This window comes from Melanotaenia boesemani, chromosome 5, assembly GCF_017639745.1.
Source record: "Melanotaenia boesemani isolate fMelBoe1 chromosome 5, fMelBoe1.pri, whole genome shotgun sequence".
Classification (NCBI taxonomy): domain Eukaryota; kingdom Metazoa; phylum Chordata; class Actinopteri; order Atheriniformes; family Melanotaeniidae; genus Melanotaenia; species Melanotaenia boesemani.
Window position 1 is genome coordinate 10,436,551 of NC_055686.1, and position 22,570 is coordinate 10,459,120.

The 22,570-nt window shown below is 38.9% G+C and overlaps 4 protein-coding genes across 11 annotated transcripts in view; 2 read left to right on the forward strand and 2 right to left on the reverse strand.

Annotated features, from left to right (window-relative positions):
• LOC121639776 overlaps positions 1-22,570 on the forward strand; it is a 565,698-nt gene that overhangs the window by 536,846 nt on the left and 6,282 nt on the right. The gene's annotated exons all lie outside the window — the stretch shown is intronic.
• LOC121639814 overlaps positions 1-22,570 on the forward strand; it is an 882,884-nt gene that overhangs the window by 516,606 nt on the left and 343,708 nt on the right. The gene's annotated exons all lie outside the window — the stretch shown is intronic.
• LOC121639817 lies at positions 7,809-11,603 on the reverse strand. Of its 2 annotated transcripts, XR_006010243.1 has the most exons (5): positions 11,271-11,603; positions 10,485-10,562; positions 10,287-10,373; positions 9,338-9,700; positions 7,809-8,970 (listed from the first exon to the last, which is right to left on the reverse strand). XR_006010243.1 is itself a non-coding variant. In XM_041985368.1 (4 exons), exons 1-4 carry the CDS (start codon positions 10,516-10,518, stop codon positions 8,810-8,812), a joined length of 615 nt encoding a protein of 204 aa, XP_041841302.1. In that variant the 5' UTR covers positions 10,519-11,603; the 3' UTR covers positions 7,809-8,809. The 2 variants fall into 2 exon arrangements, 1 of the variants encoding a protein (XP_041841302.1); XM_041985368.1 differs by having other exon boundaries at positions 10,515-11,603.
• LOC121639807 lies at positions 15,831-21,716 on the reverse strand. Of its 6 annotated transcripts, none has more exons than XM_041985343.1 (5): positions 21,630-21,716; positions 21,131-21,232; positions 17,500-17,555; positions 17,038-17,400; positions 15,831-16,903 (listed from the first exon to the last, which is right to left on the reverse strand). In XM_041985343.1, exons 3-5 carry the CDS (start codon positions 17,546-17,548, stop codon positions 16,674-16,676), a joined length of 642 nt encoding a protein of 213 aa, XP_041841277.1. In that variant the 5' UTR covers positions 17,549-17,555; positions 21,131-21,232; positions 21,630-21,716; the 3' UTR covers positions 15,831-16,673. The 6 variants fall into 6 exon arrangements, with proteins under 6 accessions (XP_041841277.1, XP_041841279.1, XP_041841276.1 ...); XM_041985345.1 differs by having other exon boundaries at positions 17,038-17,397; positions 21,112-21,232; XM_041985342.1 differs by having other exon boundaries at positions 21,112-21,232.

A 22,570-nucleotide genomic window follows, 5' to 3' on the forward strand; every position in this document is an offset into this window, starting at 1 on the left:
GTACTTTAATTTTTAACAGTAACTATAAATGAACCCTAGTTCTCACATTTTCTGAGTAGAAAAAGTAGAAAAAAGGTTTAAATCAGTCTACATCTGCAAACAGCATCAACTGTACTCAGGTATCAGGATTCTGTCAAACAGCTGATGTTCTCTCAGTCTGAGTCGGAGTAAAGACTTAAGTTTTTATAGCTTCAAATACCAGATAATAACACATCAAACCATCATCAGAGTTTAATAACCTGAATACTTAATCACATAATGCTGAAATCTAGAATAATGACATATTGCATTAATGTAAAAGAATATAATTTCATCAAATACAGCAGAGTTTGAAATAATTAAAAAAGAAAGAGAGGGCACATTGCACATATACAGTACAAATGGTTTGTGAGTTATTAGCATATTTTAGACCTTATCTGTTTTCCTCTCGTGTAGAACAGAAGACACTGCATGACCTGCCTTCTGTTTGATAATTTGTATAAAAGAATTAAGAGGACAAAAATACAAAAAATTCTTCTGTGGACTTATCTTTAACCCTTTAAAGCCCAATCCAAGAAAAAATGGGGAGAAAATTCCAATTTTTAATATGAAGTTTTTCTTTGGTCGTTTAACAAAATGTAAAAGAATAATTAACAAAAATATTTTTATGTGTTTACTGTTTATTATCAAGTAATATGTCACAATTATTGTAGTACAAAAGGTATCCACCAGGGGTCAGATGACAAGTATCAGACTGTATACAACAGGGTTTCAAACGAAGTTTTTAGCATAACCTGATACAAAAGGTCTCAGAAACTCTATGAGTCACATATGATACATACGGCATTAACGGAATAAAGTTGAAGTGACCTTATCAACAGCAAAGTGGCAGAAAAAAAGAGGATGACCTCCATGTTTGGTTCACTTTATGTGATCACACTTAGTTTTTCAGAGTTTTATACAGAGAAACTGAAAGATGCAGAGTATCAGCTCATCTTTAAGAACTAGATACACATTTCTTCTCAGACCTGGAAGACTGCATTTTTTCTTTTACATTCTGTAATATTGTGTTACATAACAGAGTTCATATAATTTTTGTAAAAAATAAAATAAAATAAAAACACCCAGTTTTTTTTTACCCCTTGAAGACAAATGTAACATGATGTTTTTCAGAAAAGAGTCAGGGTGGCAAAGCTTGAACAGGAGAGACGGTTTTAGTGACTTTTAGTCTGAACTGCCTGACAACATCAGCTCATAACTCACAGCTGAAGGACTGTTGATGATCAACAACTTTTCTCATCTCTGTTCTGTTTGCATCCACCTACATTTATCTTTATCAAACAATGTCAGACACACTTCATACATGAATCATGTGTAAAAACTTTGATCTTTTGTGATCTTCTACTGTTTTTTCTGTGTACAAGACACGAACACGAGGAACAAACAAAAATCACATCACCAAAGAGAAGGCATTCATTGAACAAAAGTTAAAATACATTTAAATTGCATTAAACACATCAGATACATTTGATATTAACCAGCAATTAAATCTTTAAAGCCCCTCATGGGGAGGAGGTGATGTTCAATAATGTTCCATCAAAATTCTGCTTTTTAAATTCACTGTCTTTCATGGCAACCCCCGTCCCCTCCATCACCATCACCATCACCCCAACTTACTACGACGACAACAAAACATGACGAAACGGTAACAGACAGATAGCAGAACTGGTATGATCAGCAGGCAGAGGAAAATTGTCCATCCTTCCCATTCTGTGTTTGTTGTTGTCTCAGACTCAGGCTTTGCTGTTTTGAAGAAACCAAACACAAAGATTTCATTCATGTTAGATTAACAAACATATCAGCCATATTTCTAAATATTGCTTCTACAGAGCTGCAGAAAAAGTTGAGATTCAGTAGAAATGGTCCATTGAATCAACTCACCGGTGATCTTGAGCCAACAGTGGTCCAAGTTCATGCCGTAGTCCGTCTTCACGCCACACGTATACATACCAGCGTCATCAGGTCTGAGTCTGGAGACATGAAGTCTGATTTGTCCTTCTCTGAGGACGTTTTCGTTAATCTGGACTCGTCCTGCAAACTTTTCATCTTGAGAGGCTGGTGCCTCAGCACCTTCATGTACACGATACAGGACTGAGATTCTGTCATCAGTTGCCTGAAAGCACATAATGTACAGGGAGCGCCAGGAGATGTCCGGTTTGACTGTGAACTTCCACTCCAGTGTGATGCTGTGGTTCTCCTCTGCCTGATAGGAGCTCTGTAATGCACCCACTATTAATGAAGCTGTTGAGAAGACAGAGAGGGAAAGACTGAAAGGTTTGTCACATCATCATCTCTGTGCTGTCAGAGCTCTGACTGACGCTCTCCAGGTTAGACTGCTTTCAGTAAAAATGTTTTAGAAAAATGTCACATATCTTTGCAACTCTGTTGGTGGAGTAGCATCAGAGCCAGGGACTTAAAGAAACTAAGCAAGCTCATAAAGCCTCACTTAATTGAAGGTCTAAAAAAAACCCAGAGATGTCATGAAATTCATAAGAAGGTTTTCCAGATTTTTGTATTTAGAGAAAGTTGGATGTGGCACCACAGTTTAACAGCTCTCTGTTAACTTTAGCCATACTTTCTTGTGATGATTTAAAGTGTTCTTAAGCAAGCATTCAGGCTCTCTGAAGCTCTTTTTGGTTTTCTTGTGCTATTGGCTACTTTTTCACTCATTTTCAGTCCAGTCCTTGTACCTGAGCGCTTTCAGAGGAATAAGATTTTTGTTAGGCCTGGCATAAGCTACATGACACAAGACCTGGAGAGAATATCAGCAGCAGATCTTATGTCATGATGAATCATCTCCAGAGCCTGGACCTCATCGTTATTAAAGAAGTATGGGATCATCTGAACAGAGAATGGGGGAAAAGTCAGCCGACATCCAAAGAAAAGCTTTAAAATGTCCTTCAAGAAGCCTGGAAAACTATTCCTGAGAACTACTCACTGAAGAATGCATTAAAGAATAAAAGATGCTCAAACCAAATATTGACTTTTTGGTTAATTACAATTGTAAAAACTCTGTTTATGCTCTATATCGCTGCAGGTTTTTACTGTTTTCAAGGAACTTTGTAAATAAATCGGAGGGAGGACCTTGTTTGTTTTTATGCATTAAACTGGTTTCTCATTATCAAGAAAAAGCCTGATGCCTTCTATCATACTTGGCCAAAGCTGCAGCACATTCTGAATCACAAGCCGCACACACCAGTGTAAAAACAAGTCAGACCCAGTTTGTGTGTTTGATTCACTTTGAAAAGTATTCACTGAAGTAATAAATATATGTTGTCAAATAAAAAAAAAAAAAAAAATGCATTAAACAGAATTAAATTGCTCAGAGGAATCAAAGGCAAAAAGCATTTATGTCACATGAAATACTTATATTGATGATCTACTGAAGTCAAACAAATAATCTAATAAAAAAAAAATCTACAAAGTTCTACTAAATCAACTTACGGGTGACTTTCAGTAGAGTTCTTCCAGAGCTGAAGCCTTCATCTGTCTTCACTTGACAAGCAAACACACCAGAGTCGTTCATTCTGAGTCTGGACACGTGAAATCTGATTCGTCCTCTGAGGACGTCTTCGTCAATCTGAATTCGTCCTGCAAACTTTTCATCCCAAGGCCCTGGTACCTCAACACCATCATGTACACGATAGAGGACTGACATCATTTGGCCAGTTATCTGATAACACATGATGGACACATCACTCCAGGAGATGTTAGGTTTGGTGGTGAAGGTCCACTCCAGAGTGATGTTGTGGTTCTCCTCTGCCTGATAGGAGCTCTGTGCCACATTCACCTCAAATGTTGCTGCTGAGGAGACAGAGAGAGAAAGAGAGGAGCAGACACACTGAGAACTGAAACATGGAGGCTTTAAACTACATCTAGAAGTTTCTGAAGATGTAAACTGACCACAGACAGATGAGATGAGGATGAGGAGCAGCAGCATCCTGCAGATCATCTTCTCCCTGTGAGAGGAGACAGAGGTGAAGAGTCATGAACACATGAGGTCAAAGTTCAGTCATTCCAGGTAGAAGAAGGAAACTCTCCAGTCTGACTTCATTCAGTCATTCCAGCATCTGATCCTGTTCATCATCCTGTTTATTTCACATCAAAGAACTTTCTGACTAAACTACATGAACTACAACCACTGAAATAGAAGCTGTCACTGTGGAAACTTTTGTTTGGAAACAGAAAGTTTCAATGATGTGCTTCTGACAAAAGGTGGCACCAGTTTCAACTGAAAGACAAAAGTAAAATGCTTGAGTTTCTTTACTGAACTTTACTTTGTTACAGTTCAACCTGCAGCTTGATGAATATTTACTGTAATGTGAGTTTTTGCTACTTCTTGAAACAACTTCTCATCGAGGCTTTAGTTTTATTTATGGAAGAGGAACTCTTGCTAATTACAAGAAGAATACTTTTTTATTCTCTAAAAGTCCCATATTATGCAAAATTAACCTTCTAAAGGTTTTCTAACAGTCCTATGTGTCCTCATAGCTTGTGTATGAGGCCCCAAAATGAGAAAATTCAGTCTCCTCTCTCATTTGCTTTCTCCACTTTTTAGCAAATGTGTGCTCTAACGGGTGACTCTGAGATCTTTCCCTCTCAAAGGGAGCCTGTAGTTCACCACTTGTTCCTATTTATTTAGATTTTATTTCTTCTTCTGTGTGTGGCATCTGTTTTACTCATATTTAACATTGTTCTGTGAACCCATATACAAGCTAGGAGTTTGGGAGTGGCCAACCCAGCACTTCAGAGCTACAGGTGTGGGTAATTTAAGGAAGTGGTTTGGCCTACATCAGAGCAGGTGTGTTTTTACAGGGACATACACTCAGTTTGTTTGGCAAGCTCTCAAGAGAGAGACAGAGAGAGAGTAAGGTAAAGGAGAAGGCTTGTGGATGCAGCTTGGATAAATAAACCACGCTTCATTAAGAAATACTGGACTGCTGAGTTTGTTTCTTCCATTTATTGATCCAGTTTGGCCCGCTAGCATACAAAGCAAATGCTACATGTCCAAAAGCATTTGCAATTGCAGTGCAATGAGAAATGCTAATGTGCACAAACGTCTAATTGTTGTGGAGTTTGATCTAATAGTTATGAGAATGTAAATTCTGATGTGAGAAATGCGGCGACTGAAAAAAAACTGTAATGTACATGTATGTACTGTTAGTATATTGTTTACAGTTGTGCACCACTCTACCAAGGGTTACTGTAATACTTTACTTTAAGTATGTTGTATTTGAGTGACTGAAGTGTATACTTTTTTGCATAATGCTGTGAACAGATTACTGTAAGATGGCAAACGTATGAAGTGAAAATGTGAAAAAAAGAATGTATTCTGTGTCATGCATTCAGTTACACTACTAATAACAGAAACCTGTAACTTGACCATAGTTTTCAAATGGCTGTACTTGTGTGTAGCGCTGTCTTGGGCATTTTCAGCCAGTGTCTCAGAGATCTGAGTGTTTTCTTTTCAATAACACTTTCAGATTAGATTGTCATAATGAAACCATGACTAAGCTATTTGAGTAGTTCATTGTCAGTGGTGACAGGATGCATTAATATGCTATTTATATAAATATAAAGGAAAACAGCAAGTACAATAAAAACATTTGATCAAACTTAATATTTTTTTTTATCAGTGTAAACAAGCAGTGTTTCTGTGACAACTGGGTTATAAATAATAACAAAGGATAAAACATAATTGAATACAAAAAGTTTCTTGTACAACCCTGTTCTAAAAGAATTGGTTAATAAAAACTGAATGCAATACTTTGCAAATCTTATAAACCCATATTTTGTTCCATAAACAACGTATGATGTTTTATCATTTTATGGAAAATATTAGCTTATTAAGATTTTTAAGGTCGGCATCTTAACATCAACTAAGGTCCTTGCCGTCTTCTTCCAAAACACCTGGAACAACACACAGTCCCTGAGAACTAGTCTAGAGGTCTTACAAAGTCTTGACAACAGGATGGAGCCAGCCTTTGACACCAGTCTCAGACAAGAACCAGCAGCCTTCAGGAAAGAAGGAGGATGTCCAGACCAGATCTTTGAATTACATTACATCCTAGAGCTGTGTTTATTCTATTCTGTGCAGTATGTCACTGTGCCATCAAATGAGTCAGGGACTCAGTTTTAAGGTCAGAAGGTTACATGGTGCATCTTAAAAGGTGGAACAATACCAGACCCCGAGAGTTGCTTTAATATGGACTCCACCTGGCAAAATAAAACATGGGAGACCTAAAAACACCTGGCGTAGAACTGTAGTACAGGTGCTTCAAAAGACAATTCATGGAGAGAATCACAACTTGTCGCCAAGGACTGTATACAATGGAGGGAGCTCATAGAAGCCTCATGCCCCATAAAGGATGAAGGAAGGAAGGAAGGAAGTAACCAGGGACTTACATTTCCAATCAGAAATTAGGCAGCTCCATGAGTACTATTAACAGAGCCTCATTCACAATCTATCATGCCCTGAACTTTTGACACAAATTAAACTGTAACAGAGAATCCAGAAAGGAAGTTAAAGAGTAAAAATTTAAACATTTAGACATACTCACATACATTTATCAAGTAAAAATCCAAAACAGCTGTCTCTGAAACATGCAGAGTTAATGCTGGTTACAGTTTTCTCTTCTTCGGACAGATTCAGTCTATATAATCAGTCTTTACTGGAAGTCTGAGCAGAGTTTGTGAACAGGTTTTACGCATGAGGAAGATTCTTTATGACATGCTTGTATAACAACTGTGTCTTTCCAGGGCATCAGCCTCACTCTGCCACGCCCCTTTCTTTAAATCTGTGTTAATGTGTTATGTTGTTTTTTAATCCGGTTTAAGGGACTGAAAACTTTGTAACCTTCTATGTATGATGGCTGTGGTAACTGGTTTTAAATGTACAAAAATGAAACCTCATGAACCAAAGAATAAAAGCAATTCATAGCTTAAATTTAGTATGTCAGGTAGTATTTTAACTATACTACCCATACTGAGTACTGGTAATCTATGTGTAAGATAAGACATTTCTGTCATCCGCTTATAGTGATCTGTCAATCACTTGAGGTGGCACTGGGGGGTGTCCACTCAGATTTCAGAGGTGGCTAGTGCCACCCTGACCCCACCTCTAGTTCCACCCCTGCAAGTAATGATAGTTTAAACATCTTGGTGTTTTCCTATAGTTTAATCAGGTCAGAGTTGAAAAAAGAATAAATATGAAGAAATAGAAAACAGACTTCGTTTAGAGGAACTGCCTCGGGTAACCTGCCAGAGGAGTTCAAACTGAGATCCTTGTTGCTGGAATGCAGCACAGTGACATAGCAGCAGTAACAGCCTTTAGGTAAATTCATCTTCAGAAAAATCCTCCTGACTATCCGATTGCAAGACAAACTGGTTTGATCAGAGACAAAGTGCCTGTAAAGATTAATAATGGAAAGGTAAAGCTGTTGGGGTGGAGTTGTTTAATTATGTTTAATTAAGTTTAATTACAAAGTAACACATTTTTACTATTATTTTATTTTTTCTTTCTCAATGTTTGTTTCACAGTGAAACAGATTTCTGTCTTTGGGACACTTTCCCTTTGGATTTAACCGGGAAGTGATCCCAAACTTTTGAGTGGTAGTATAGGTCAGTGGCAATCTATTTTCCTTCAGGACCGCCTTCATGCAAATACTGAAAAGCCATGCACCCCCCAAAGTTACACATATACATCATGACTTGTAGCCTCCCCAGCTGTCATGGGATATATTTTGATAAATTAAATTAGATTTAAAACATTAAGGATCAAGGAATCTTTATTATCCCGTGAGGGTAATTTGTTGTACAGCAAACAGTGTCAGTTTATGTTTCTGTTTATTGAAATCCCCATTAGGGTCAGCAGCATGCTGCATCAGCTATCCTGAGATCAGTTCCTGGGATCAGTTTACAGTACAAAAAGTAAACAATTCACATTTTTCACAGATTACAAATGAAATATTTGTAAAATTCTGATCATCTTACTTTTTTGAGTAATTCAATATTAATGCCCATACATTAACATAGTTTATAATTTAATTTACAGTGTAGTCATACTTATCTTATACACTATCATACAAAAATACACTAGCACATTATACAATTTACATCTGACTTTTTTATAGCATATTTTCAGTTGCTTTTTAAAACAATAAGCATTGCTTATTGCATTGCTGTGTAATAATTTTGTGAGTTCCACTCATTGTCACTGGATAATCTCACAAACTGCCATTTACATCTAAAAGCAATATGACATATAGATAAAAAATATAAAATAAAATAAAAACAGAAAAATAGAGTTACTTATTCAGCTCATTCAAAAGTGCAATGGCAGCAGAGACTAATTATCTCTAGTAGTCTTGCTAATTAACAAAACTAAATCAATCGAGCTTCTGTAGAAAAGCATCACTTCTGAACGTCACCAGAACGTCCTCAGGTACAGCATGTATGTCTGTACATAATGTATGTACATATGTATGAACATAAAATGAACATAACTACAAATATTAAAAAGAGGAGACATTGCACAGGTCAGTTACATGTTAACATGTTTCAGCATTATTGCCAGCATTATGAAAGTAAAGTGAACACAATAAATCTTTCAGGTACAAAGTTTGTCAAAGTGTCCTTTATAAATATTAATATATTTCCTAAAGGGAGAAGGTAGATTAATTGATCTGAGTTCTTTAGTCAGACTCATAAATTTAAAGATTCAGGACCATTTTTTTCTCAGCACTAATTATAGCAAAGCTGAAATTAGACACTAGGAAACAAGAAAGGTTCTGCATACATTCAATGCGAAAAAAACTCCAAACAACAACAGAGCAGCTATCAGCACCAGTTCTACGTAGTGGAGAATGTTTCCTTGCTGTGAGGGGCTTTTTCTCTCAGGGTTTCTTTGTTGTTCAGGCTGATTTTCCACAGCTGAGAAGAGACCAAACACGTCAGTTTAATTCATGTGAAGTCAAAACATTTCATTACACATCAGAATGGTATGTAAACAAAATGTTTATTTCTGTAAAAGAATAAAAAAAAGAAGATTTTTTAAAAAAGAAAATTTGTTTAAGTGGACAGTTCACTTAAACTTTGTCTTGAAAACTTGCTACTAAAATAGAAAAGTTAACTTCTAATCACACTGTTTTGCCATATTGAGCATCAAAAACCTTTCATGCACTCATGGGAGCAAAATTTGTGGTTATAGTGAAAAACAGGAACAGAAACAGAAGAACCGATGAAGTTCAGCATTTAGGATGAAGAAAAAAGGGGAAAAGAAGAAAGTTGTTTAACTCACCGGTAACGTTCAATTGACATTTTTCAGAGTTGAAGCCGTAATCTGTCTTCACATCACACACATACAGACCAGAATCATTAGTTCTGAGTCTGGACACATGAAGTCTGATTCGTCCTTCTCTGAGGACGTCTTTGTCACTCTGGACTCGTCCTGCAAACTGTCCATCCTGAGACTCTGGTACCTCAACTCCTTCATGGACATGATACAGTGTGAAGACTCTGAGATCAGTTATCAGGCTACAGAGGATAAACAGGAACCTCCAGGAGACGTCAGGTTTGGTGGTGAAGGTCCACTCCAGAGTGATGTTGTGGTTCTCCTCTGCCTGATAGGAGCTCTGTGTCACATTCACTACAAATGTTGCTGCTGAGGAGACAGAGAGAGAAAGAGAGGAGCAGACACACTGAGAACTGGAACATGGAGGCTTTAAACTACATCTAGAGGTTTATGAACATCTCTGATTGATCATCAAGTTAAACTGATTGATTAAAGGGTTGCCTTCACTGACTGAATTTCAGTTTAGACTTTGATATCTTCTGTGATTTAGTGGTATTTGTTGTTAGCCCAAAGGGGTAGTTTGTAGATCTTTTAGCTCCACTAGTGTCTTACGGCGTAGCAGATTGGTTTATACTTATCTTTGTTTTCCTACAGCTTTGCTCATTCAGCTTGTGTAACTTTAGTTTTATTGCAGTTTGTGTTTTGTTATGTTCTTACTGGTGTTATCCACCTTATTTGGGACGGAAAATCCACTTCTGAATAAATACAGTGTATTAATGATTTATTTGTGGGCTTAATGTTTGCAAACCCCTCCCCCTTTTGCATAATGAGCTAGGGTTTATAACATTAAAACAGAACATTGTAGAACAAAGACAAGATATCAATAATAAATCAATCAAAACTACAAGAGAAGATGATGAAATGCATTTATATGTCAGTTAATGTGTAAACTGACCACAGACACACAAGGTTAGGATGAGGAGCAGCAGCATCCTGCAGATCATCTTCTCCCTCTGAGATTTCTGCCACATCATCCTTAAATCTGAAAGATCAAATGTAAACATGTCGCTGTTACTGACTGTTCTGATTTAATGCAATATGACAATATAATAAACTGATCTAAGTAATATGTGAAGATTATAAAACTACTGACGTGTAATAAACAAGTAAACTGACTACAGACTCATAAGTTGAGGATTATGTGCTGCAGGATGTGGTTCATCTCGTTCCCCTGTAAAAAGAAACAGAAATAAACTGAGCTGCAGTTATACCACATAAAGACACAAGCTGCAGTTTACTGCAAGAAATCCACTAAGCAAGAGGAAGGCAACGTAGAGCCGTTCTTATTGTTCTTCATTTTTTTCATTCTGGAGATGCAAATAAAAAACAGTTTTAGCCTTAAAAACTACACTTTGAATCCTTCACTGGTCAAATCATATTGGGTGGATGTCAAGACCAGGTGGTGGCTGTGGAGTGCAGATGTGGTGCAGACGTTTTAAAAGTTCAGCAGCAGAATACTGCTGAGCTTTAGATCATTTAGAGCAGAACTTTAGCATAGAGACGTTATGCTCATGCCCGTCTTTTTTATTATAAATTCTTTTGCATTTTTACTGTAACTTGTAGGTCTTTATGTTTCCACCCTTCAAGCTGCTGGAACTGTGAGTTTCTCCTGGAAATGAATAAAGTATCTATCTACTGCGCCTCGAGCGCACGATGAGGAAGGTGGCTCAGCGTCCCACAAGTCACATATTTTTTTAAGCGTAGCAAACTGCAGAAGTGGTGAAAAAGGACTACCAGACTACTTTCTGGTTTATGCACTCAATAAACTCCCTTTTGTCTGGTTTTTCATTCAATTCCATTATCTATCAATATATTCATTCCATAGTTTTTCTCTGTTTAATTCAATACAATCAATCAGCTTTACATTTTAGTAGATTACCTGCAGTATTTCAGTGTGTTAGGATGTTTCTGAGGAAGACTGCAGACGCAGGTCGAAACATGTCGAGGTAAAAAAATATCTATCTACTGATTAGAGACAGTGAAACATGAACTTGTCTGCGTTTACATGTAAGAAACTCATTTCTGTAAAGTTCACAGTTCATAACAAACTAGTTTACATTAAACTTCATTTGTAGCTCAGTTACACATAAACATTTCTGACTTCACACTTAACGTGTTAAATACGTTTATAGAGTATGTTGTGATAAACAGAAACATTACTGTAACTATTTTACCATCATAAAAACGAAGCACAACTCACCTCCCTCTCATGTTTTGACTGAAGCAGTTAAAGGGACCTCGTGAGCAGCATGTGTTAACTTCTGTTTCCTGTCAACTTCTGTGACCACAAAAACAAACTGATCACAAGAACACAAAGCACCATAAAAATTACTCTTTTATTTTTTTTTCTTTTCCTTTGGACAATAGTAACAAAATTTAATGTTGTGTTTTTTTTTACAAATAAGTGAGTTTATAATACAGTAACAAATAAAAAAAAAGGTAAGGGTTAACACAACATAACACAGAAAAGCTTAGTTTGGCAGAATATAACATACATTATATTTAAATGCACATTTCAATAATATTATGTCATTAAACTTTATTCTTATTTTTTTCACTCTAACGTTAACTTATGAAAACCACAAAATAACAGAACCACTTTTTGTTAAATTTCATGATTTAAGCTGCAACATCTGTGGTGACTGATTAACAATAAACACACACTAGATTAATTTCTCCTTTTCTACAATATAAGATGACAGCGATTCTTGAATTTATCATGAGAATCATTAATGCTGCTTAGACAGCATAAAGATCTGTAAAATGTTTCAGGCTCCATCTTAAGAAAAAGTAGAGCGAGGTCACAGTGAAAGTTAAATTTACACCATGTCCTCTGCAGGAAGTTTGAAGTGAAAACAAACATCTTTTATTAACCTTGCAGATGGCAGCAAGATCCCCTTCAGATACAGTCTAAGTGAAACGGTCATGTCTCACCAGCATGGTGTGTTTTATCAAGTTAAAACCTCTTTGGGTTCAGAGTGTGGTGATAAACAGTTTTGAGGTTGCAGTGTTTTGTCATCAGCAGCCACATCCGAAGAAGCTACAGTAGTGATTTTACAGCCTGTTATGGTGACATATTGAAGGGTGTTGGCCATGTGTGTTGATTTTAGAAAAATCTGAAGTTCCTCTGTGCTTTGGGTCTATGACAGGGGTCTGCAACCTGTGGCTGCAGAACTGCATGTGACTCATTAGGATGAAAATGATGGGCTTTTTTTTATTTCCTTATTTCATAATTTTCCATGCATGTCTACATCTTAAAGAAGAAAGTCTGTCTGTCCTAAGTTGTGTTTCTGTTTATTTTAAAACCTAAAAATTGAAATAGAAATGTGGTTCTTCTAAAATGACAACGAATTTCCTGTAGCAGATTTTTATCAAAATATATAAGTTGTCTTTATTTCAAAAGGTCTTGCAACATTTTGCAGCTCTAAACGAGATTTATTTGGCCGTGTGAAGAGGAAAACGGCTCTTTGGACTGTAAAGGTTGCAGATCCCTGATCTAAGAGAAAAATGATCTGCTTAGTCATGTGTGGATGAGGTTTTACTTTATGTTGACAGAACATCAGACACTTCAGATGCAGCAGAGAGGGACATCTGCTGGTTTCCTACAGTTACAGCACCTCTTCATCACAGAGGCAGAAGCACTTCAGCAGCTCACTGGTCGTAATACTTTCATTCGATTCAAGATTCAACGTGTTTACAGTCATTTGCACAGTAAGGAAACAAGTTTCCCTGAACAATGAAATTCTTACTTTGCCGTCCACACTGAATGCCACGAAGACAATAAAATAAAAATGAATAAAAAACTAGAAGATAAAGATAAGATAAAAACTGTAAGTAAAATAATCTACGTACATAAATGTGCTGTGTGCTGCATAAACTGTTGTGCCACATTCAACTATGAATGATCAACTGTGCAAATAAATAAATAAAAAACTGACGGTAAAATGCATGTGGAATATCTATTATAAAACATAAGCTGCATAAAACAGTGAAAATATTGCAGTTATATAAACAGTGTGTGCAGGGTGCAGGCCGTTGTTGTTACAGACTCCTATTTAATCCTCACTTCTGAAATATTTCAGTTCCAACCTGCTACAGTTAATGTCGATTTATTGATTCTTATTCCTGACAAACATAAACTTTGCTTATTTATAAAATCTAGATACAAATTTGTTTAATCTGTGTATTTTTTTAACTACAGTGTGGCATCATTAAAATCTAAATGAAATCCATTTCAAGGTGTTCTTCCTTTAACTACGGCTTTGACATGACATGAACACATTGTCATCATCTCTCATTTCAGTGTTCACATCAGTCACTGATGTCTCTGCTCTAAGTTGATCCAGTTCTTGTTTAAACAGCAGCAGATCATTTCAAAGCTCCTTCAACATCCATCTGGTGGATGTTTCTTCATGCAGTATTGTGGAGCAGCAGCAGCTTTCTGTCCTGTTTATGATGATGAAGCTCAGAATCAGAGACACAGTTCTAATGCTGATATTTAAGGTTAGAATAAAAACTTCTTGTTAGAGTTTTGATGCTTCAGGTTATTATATGAATCCACAAGATGAACATACTGAAAAAATAAAAGAAAAACAACGGTGTGTTTTTTACAAAAACCACTGATACTTCCAGTGATGAGCATTGTGGTGTGCTACCACCTTGTGGGTAAATCTGGGACAGTAGGATTTGAATAACTAACTAACTAAATAAATAAATAAATAAATGATACGGGCATGCCACATGTTAATCTTAGTAAAGTCTATTTTAAATTATACTACTTTATTTGACTTTAATTTTCTTTTTTATTTATCTATTTATTTATCATTCAGCCAGATTTTGCAGGACCCTTTTGTTTATAGGCTGAAACATAAATCTGGACTTTAGATGGATTGATAAAGTAGCTCTATGTAACTTTCCAACCTTAAAACTCATCGTTTCTGACTCATTAGATGGCACAGTGATGTTTATTATGTAAATTTCTGCAGTCACAGGAAGCAGAAAATAATGAACAGCTGACTTTGGGCAAGAAACGCAGCAACCGTTTTGTACCACCAAACATTCACCTTCATTCAAACACCAGCGATGCAACAGACTGCAGGGATTTGATTTGCCAACCTTCTGGTTATTAAACAACATGATCTACTGCAGCAAGAAGTTTTGCTGTGTCTCTCAACACAGTGTGGAAAACATGGAGGAGAACCAGGAGACGTGATGGGGACTGTTCTCACAGTCCAACACCGTGCAGCATGACTGGCATTTACCAAAGAACACCAACAGTGTTTGTGGAGGCATATCCTTAGAGGGCTGCACAGACCTCCATGTGCTAGCCGGAGGTACCCTGACTGCCATCAGGTAACATAGCTGTCAGACTATATGCTGCTGCAGTGGTTCCTGAACCTGGACCTGGGTTCCTTCTGATGCAGGACGACACTCTGCTTCATGTGGCTGGAGTGAGTCAGCAGTTCTTGCACGATGAAGGCACTGAAGCTATAGACTGGCCTGCCCGTTCACCAGACCTGAATCCAGTCCAATTCAAATAAAATATTTAATAATTCATTTGATAATATATCCCAAATTTATTTGAATTAACAAATACTGATACTAATAAACATTTCATTTTAATTTGTTTAAATCATGTTGAATGCAAATCCAGTCCATCATATCAAGTCAGTTTCAGTTTAATAACAACTGTCTGAAGGTGGCTGTGATTTAACAAGCTTAAAGAAACACAAAACAATATTTACGCTTTTATATTTGCACATTCAAGTTACAGAACAGAGCAAGCAGGTATTCTTTTAGAGATGATGCTCAACAACAGATCACAGATTAATGGTCTCTCTACTGAATATTTGATATAATTTGGTCTTTTATGTTCTCTCAGTCAAATATTTTACATTTCTGAGTTGATTTTTCTACTGAATCAACAATCTTCTCAGTTTTTCTGTAAGGAAATGTGTGTGTTGCTGTCAGGCAGCTCAAGTCTGATCTTCCTCATGTCTCATCATGTCGGTCAGACAGAGGCAGAGAAAACAGCAGAGCAGCTTTGATTCCACTGACAGGAGAAGAGAATTTGCAGGATGTTTCTTTTTTTAGTCACAGTAAAGTCCACCAGCTGCTCTTTGTGTCTTTCACACTTCATGTGTTCACATGAAAGACTTTTTACCTGAACTTTGAGTTTGTGAACACACAAAGAAAAATTCCACTAAAGCTTATTTCGAGAAGCATAAAGGTGCTGCATCATACAGATGTGTTACAGATCAATGTTTTCGATACATTTCTTTATTTTATTTTTCATTATTATGCAGAAGCAGATACTTTCCTAAAATCCAGAGTAAAGTCCACCAGCTGCTCTTTGTCTCTTCCACACTTCATGTGTTCATGTGAAAGACTGAATTTATCTTTACAAAGAACAGAAACACAAACATGAAAGTCAAACATAAAATAGAAAAGTGGTTTATTAAACTTATTCTTTTCCAGCAAAAATAAAGGAACAAACTTCAAACTTAAAATGTTTGTAGGACAGAAACGTCTTTATTGTGCAAAATGAAACTTTGCTACAGAAACGCTGCACATTGAGTCAGGGAGCTTAGAAAGAACTGTTCAGTGTTACAAACCAAAACATTATCTTGTTTTTGCTTGTTTAACAATAATCATGTAAATAAAAATAATGTACCATTTGAAAGTTCATAGTGCAAAAGTTAAAGCTTCAGCAGTGACGTAAATACTGCAGGTTTCCAGTTAGTAACCGAGTGTCTGTTTTATAAAAGAAACCAGTTACTTTGGAAGTAATTACTCTGTTACTTCTTTAACTGAACTAAAACAGAATATTAGAAATGATTATTGAACTAAACTTATGACAAACTAGTGAAACTCATGAAAACATTGACATTAATATATGGACCGTGTGTTTACAGCCAATATGTCGTAACGTTCTGACCTTTTATCTCAGAAAGAAAAGTGACGTCTGAGCTTCCAGTTTAAAAACCTTCATATTCCCTGAGACTCACCATGTGTGTGTCTGTTAGTTATTTGTGTGTGTGCTTGTCCAGGTCGGTCTCTGGCCGATAAGCATCACTGAGCTTAATTACGGTAACGCAAAAGCTTGTGTTTTCTGTAACAGTATTTTAAACATGTAAACAATAATTAGTTAGATTACCTGTTACTGAAAGAAGTAATGCCGTCAGTGGGTAAAGAATCCAAAATGGTGTGAAATGTATTTCCCTGCTACATCAAGAAGAAAATAATTTTTTCCACGAAGTCTGATCTTTCTGCCTCATTTCAGTCAAACAAATGAGTTGTTCGGAAACGAGGATCTGCTGGATCGAGACCTAAAATCTTCCAATGGAGGAAAAATTTTCTTTTCTAGACTGAATGTGAGGAAGTAAAAAGCACCAAACAATAATATAGCTGTTGTGAGTATCAGTCCACAGTAGATGAGCTTGTGTTCTTGGCCTTCTTTGACCACATCTGGTGTTTCAGGGTTTCTCTCGGGTTCAGGATAATCCATCGGTGCTGTGAACAGACAAAACACATCTGTTTTAATGCAATGTTAAAAACATTTTATTAACAAACAAATCAGAACAGAAACTAAAAAAAGTTAGAAAAAACCTTCTGAAATGACCCTGATAAACTATTTACTAACTCACCGGTAACACTGAGGTCACATCTTCCAGAGCTGAAGCCGTAATCTGTCTTCACATCACACACATACAGACCAGAATCATTAGTTCTGAGTCTGGACACATGAAGTGTGATTCGTCCTTCTCTGAGGACGTCTTTGTCACTCTGGACTCGTCCTGCAAACTTTTCATCCAGAGACTCTGGTACCTCAACTCCTTCATGGACATGATACAGGACTGGGACTCTGGGATTAGTTATCAGGTTACAGGTGATAAACAGGAACCTCCAGGAGACGTCAGGTTTGGTGGTGAAGGTCCACTCCAGAGTGATGTTGTGGTTCTCCTCTGCCTGATAGGAGCTCTGTGTCACATTCACTACAAATGTTGCTGCTGAGGAGACAGAGAGAGAAAGAGAGGAGCAGACACACTGAGAACTGGAACATGGAGGCTTTAAACTACATCTAGAGGTTTCTGAAGATGTAAACTGACCACAGACAGATGAGATGAGGATGAGGAGCAGCAACATCCTGCAGATCATCTTCTCCCTGTGAGAGGAGACAGAGGTGAAGAGTCATGAACACATGAGGTCAAAGTTCAGTCGTTCCAGGTAGAAGAAGGAAAATCTCCAGTCTGACTTCATTCAGTCATTCCAGCATCTGATCCTGTTCATCATCCTGTTTGTTTCACATCAAAGAACTTCACCAACTTCACCTCACTGACTCTGAGAACATGAAGACTTAAACCTAAACATGTTACAGGGAATTATCTGGAATGAGTCATCAGAGACAGCACAGAAGTCCAGCTGGGTTCATTAAGCTTTCAGCTGTAGTCACAGTTTGTTACCCAGACAGAAAAGTTGATTGTTAGGCCATAAAATCTATAGAATTTGGATTTGTGTCATCTAAAGTTAAACTACATTGATCTCTTACTGTTACAGCTTCAGCTGCAGCACAGGCTGAAAATCCTGTAAAGGAGAAATAATCAAAGTTTAATCCATGAAAAAATGTAAATTATTCTCATCAAGCTGAAAAGTTTCAGCTCTTTTTCAAGGATTAATTTTCTTCTCTGACTTACACAGTAATGTAGGACAGTTATCTGTCATGGTTTCTGGGTGTTGGTGTGTGTTATGTTCATGTTCTTGGTTTTCTGGTTATATTCAGTTAGTTTTTTCCCTGATGTTCTGTGGTTTTCTGTTCCTGCCTCGTTAGTTCACCTGGTCTGATTAGTCATCCACTTCACCTGTGTCTTGTTGTTCCCTCTGTGTATAAGTACTCCTGGTTTTCTGTTATTCCTGGTCAGATCCTTACATGTGGTTCCCTGTCCTGTGTTCTCTGGATTAAACCTTGTCACCAGCACAGTTCTGCCTCCTGCCTTGACTGCCTGCATTTGGGTCCTCACCTCCGCCCTCCACTCATGACAGAAGGATCTAAACACAACTGGACCAAGCAGGTTTGATGGCTTGGTTTCAGTGTTACGGTTCTGAGGTTGCTGACTGGTTCCCTATGGTGGGGGAGCCAGACCCGTGGTTTCCTGATCCTCCTCCTACAAGGTCCAGGAGGAGGAGGACGTCAAGGAACCGGGGGCGACAGCCCCTCGAGATCATGACATCGAGCGAACTGGTGGGACTTCTGGTGGGACTTCTTCTGGGACTGGACACGGAGCCAGAGCCGTTGGACTGTCCCGAGTGGTCGCCTTTCTGGGGGACTGGATTGGCAATAAGCCCCAGGCCACTGGGGCGGGCATCGACCCGGAGGTCGACACCAGCTCCTCGGTCCACGTCTCGAGTGACGCCATCAGCTCCACGGTCACGGGTGTCGTCACGGGCTCCCAGGCCCACGCCTCCAGTTTCGCCTCCAGCTCCAGTGCCTAAGCACCCCACTCCTGCTCCGAGGTCCTGCCCTGCTCCGCAGCGTCCCACGACGGTGTCCAGGTCTTCTTCCCCTGTGTCGGTACCATGGTTGTCCACTGCTCGAGTTCCTGTTCCCGAGGGGGTCTCGGGTCGAGACGCTCCTCACCCTGCTCGAGTTCCTGTTCCCGAGGGGGTCTCGGGTCGAGACGCTCCTTACCTGCTACTGGTACCTGACCCAGAGATCCCGTCTGCCCGTCCGCCGCCGGAGATCCCGTCTGCCCGTCCGCCGCCGGAGATCCCGTCTGCCCGTCCGCCGCCGGAGATCCCGTCTGCCCGTCCGCCGCCGGAGATCCCGTCTGCCCGTCCGCCAGAGCTCTGGTCCAAGCCTGCTCAGCCTCCGGTGATCCAGTCTGCCCGTCCTCCAGAGCTCTGGCCCAGGCCTGCTCAGCCTCCGGTGATCCAGTCTGCCCGTCCTCCAGAGCTCTGGCCCAGGCCTGCTCAGCCTCCGGTGATCCAGTCTGCCTGTCCTCCAGAGCGCCGGTCCAGGCCTGCCCGTCCGCCTGGAGACCTGTTCCTGCTGTCTGCACAGCCTCCGGGTCGTCCGCCGGAGGTTCTGCCCCGGTCAGTCCGGCCCCCTGGCCGGCCGCCTGAACGGCCTCCTGTTGGCCCCCCCTGAACTTTGTTGAGGGGCCTGTCTTGTTTGGTTTACCGTGAGCATGTGTGTGTCTGAGTGTGTGTTGCTTTTGGTTAACATGTACCAGTGGTAACGCCATATTCTTCCTCAGCTGTCTGGTTGTGGATTCCCATCCTAAATCTGAGTTAGGAAACTTGTGTGTGCAGCAGACTACAATTTGTCTGTAGGTTAAAATGATCTAAAAGTTGATCAGTTAAATATATTTTCATTATGTTTCACCATCCTAGAAGAGTAAGTTGCAGTCACTCTAATTCCTTTTATGCCCTAACTGCAATCTGAAAACTAAAATTACAACTATATTGGAGTTACGTTGCAGACACAACACGAAGACAGAGTCTTCTCTGGTTTAAGGGTGTAATGTCTATTAGTACGGGGCTCTTCGCGGTCCCTAATAAATATTTGACCCATGTCGAAGCAGATCAGGTACAGAATATGAAAAAACAAATTAATTAATTTTCCCCTCTACTATTAAAACATATAAAAATAATCTTTGGTCAACGCTTAAAATCAGACCCAGCATCAGATGTAACAGGAGAGATTTAACAGAAATTACAACATTTAATTTATGAAGCACAAAGTCCATCTATTCATTTCAACCAATAATCAGACTTTACAATTAAATCACAGACTGTCAGAGGTCGAGATGAGTTAAAAAACCTAAACAGCAACATTATGAGAGACGTTCGGATCCATATGAATCAAATTTTACACAAAACATAAACACTCAGCATAAAGCAGATGTTTCCATCTTGTTCTAGCCACTCAGCTAAGATCCACATTCCAGCTAAAGAGGAATTTTACGCAAGTTCATCTTAGAGAAAGAGCTCAACCAAACTGATCCTGGTTCACTTTGTGCAGCTTCAACTCTATAAAACATCAGGAAACATCTGCAGCATATTAAACATGTAATTGACTTACTACACTTAGTAAAGATGAGAAGGACTGATTTTTATCCAGCTGCAGACGATGCTCCAGAGGAAGAGCAGAAGACAGGACACATGCTCCTGGTTGTTATGGTTACCATCTTGCTGCAAGCTGCAGGAAGTGCTTGATTCTTGTTGTGTGACACCTTACACATGTTCCTTTTGTCATCATTGGACCGCTTTCTTATGTCCATTGTCCCCAGGTATCTGTCTGCTATTACTTCACCGAAGCTAGTGAACGACTTCGTGCCAAATATCGCGATAACTTAAAGAACGCAATGCAAACACACACAACTTGCAAATATCTGGAAAGACACGTGTTCTTAATGAAAAAATAACTTAAATAATTATAAGTAAAAAGTATAATGAAAAGTATCTAAAGGCTGGATGGAGGGTCCTCGGACTTGTGAATGGACGGGTCTTGCCCGTAGCGCCGGCCGACTCTGGCTCTTATACAAACAAAGAGAAGCCTGACATCTTTGTCCCCTCAGCACACTGTGGGGTTAAGTGGCGGCTGTAACTTATAAAAGGTGTGTCCAGAGTCCGACACGCACACCCACGGGATGCTCACTTCGTCAGTCTTATTGCAAGAACACAGCTGTGCACAAATAAATACAGCAGCAAAACCTACTCACCGGACCAGCAGCTATTTACCTCCTCGCTCGTTTTCCAGACCACAGTCTCTAGCTGCTCCGCTGCAGGGGTCTGGGTCTGGACAGGTCAGGGCTGTGAGTGCGCGTCTGTGTTTCATGCGACCTAACGAAGGAAGATGTAAATTCTTATTATTTTGTTTTATTTGTCGTTTTGGGCCCCAGCGACAGACTGTATGCGTTGACTTTCACACAACGCATACACGAAAAAAAAAAAAAAAAAAAAAAAAAAAAAAAAAAAAAAAAAAAAAAAAACACGTGCCCATGCACGCGCCAGTGTCTTCACGATTGTCTAATCTCTCCTAGTCTCAGCCTAACTTAATCCATTTTGGTAAATTTCTCTGATCTACTTTCAATACACTATCACTTTATATGGAGATAACGTCCATTTTTCTTTATTTTCTTTATTTATTTATTTTTTCTCTGCGCTTCCGTATAAAACAAACCTCCAGCGTCTCATACACTCACACACGGAAAAATCTGATTAAGGATGGAATGCTTACGGGGGGGTTCGGTCATTATATTTCCTTTTCAGTTCGCTGAGCGGTTCAGAACTTCTTCTCACTAAAATGAAAATGGTTGTTGAGGAAGTTGCACGAGAAGTAAAATTTTCTTTGACCCCTCCCTCTGTACATCACTCCGGGGCTTTCCGCTTATTTCAGTAGGCATTTGCATTGTTTTGATACGGAGAATGGGGGGGGGGGGGACTTTCACAAAAAAGGTGATAGATGAGACAGGACTCGAGAATTTAGCAGTTAGATGAAGCACAGTGTAACATGACAGCAGTAACAGCAACACCTGACAAAGCAACACAAACACACAGTAAAAAAAAACATCTCTCTCTTTCTCTAACTTTGAACTCTGTCATTTTTGCTTTGCAGCACCCATATTACTACAAAGAATATGGAAGTATTGAATTAGAAGAATGAACCAGTGATGAGGATGATGAGTGAAACTTCAGCACAGAGAGGAGCGTGGGTGGTGTGTGTTCGTGTGGAAGGGTGAATGCTGATAGTTAATGTTGATTCAAGCGGTCTTTCAGTAGATTTTACTCTCGCTTTCTGAACATTTCATGCCACTGTTTACTTTTCATTCAGATATTTCTATTTTAGCAGTTATGTCTGTGGATCAGAAACCTGCACGTGCAGGATGTCTGACGATTCTCCCACTGCAGAAAAGCAGCACCAGCAGCTGCTGTGTGTCTGCAGCTGATGTAACAGGTGTTTTTTGTTGCAGTAGCTAAGCTGCTGAATGCGTGCTTCACCTAAACTACCCTAACTATCTGCTCCAGTACGGAGGAAAAAACCTAACCAGTTTGAACCAGAATCTGACCCGGAAGGAGAGGTGCTGGGAGAAGTCTAGACTGCTGCTGCAGCAGGACGTTTCTGAATGGTTGCTGTAGTTAAAAGGCCTAGCCTCTTTACTTGGATATTATTTCTTTCAA

Excerpts from the sequence above, each read along its gene's own strand:
- LOC121639807 (XM_041985341.1), bottom strand. Across the intron at positions 17,401-17,499 it reads CCTCATCTCATCTGTCTGTG|CAGCAACATTTGTAGTGAAT; the intron begins GTCAGTTTACAT and ends CTGTCTCCTCAG. Across the intron at positions 16,904-17,037 it reads ATGTGACCTCAGTGTTACCG|CACCGATGGATTATCCTGAA; the intron begins GTGAGTTAGTAA and ends GTCTGTTCACAG.
- LOC121639817 (XM_041985368.1), bottom strand. Across the intron at positions 9,701-10,286 it reads CCTAACCTTGTGTGTCTGTG|CAGCAACATTTGTAGTGAAT; the intron begins GTCAGTTTACAC and ends CTGTCTCCTCAG. Across the intron at positions 8,971-9,337 it reads ATGTCAATTGAACGTTACCG|CTGTGGAAAATCAGCCTGAA; the intron begins GTGAGTTAAACA and ends GTCTCTTCTCAG.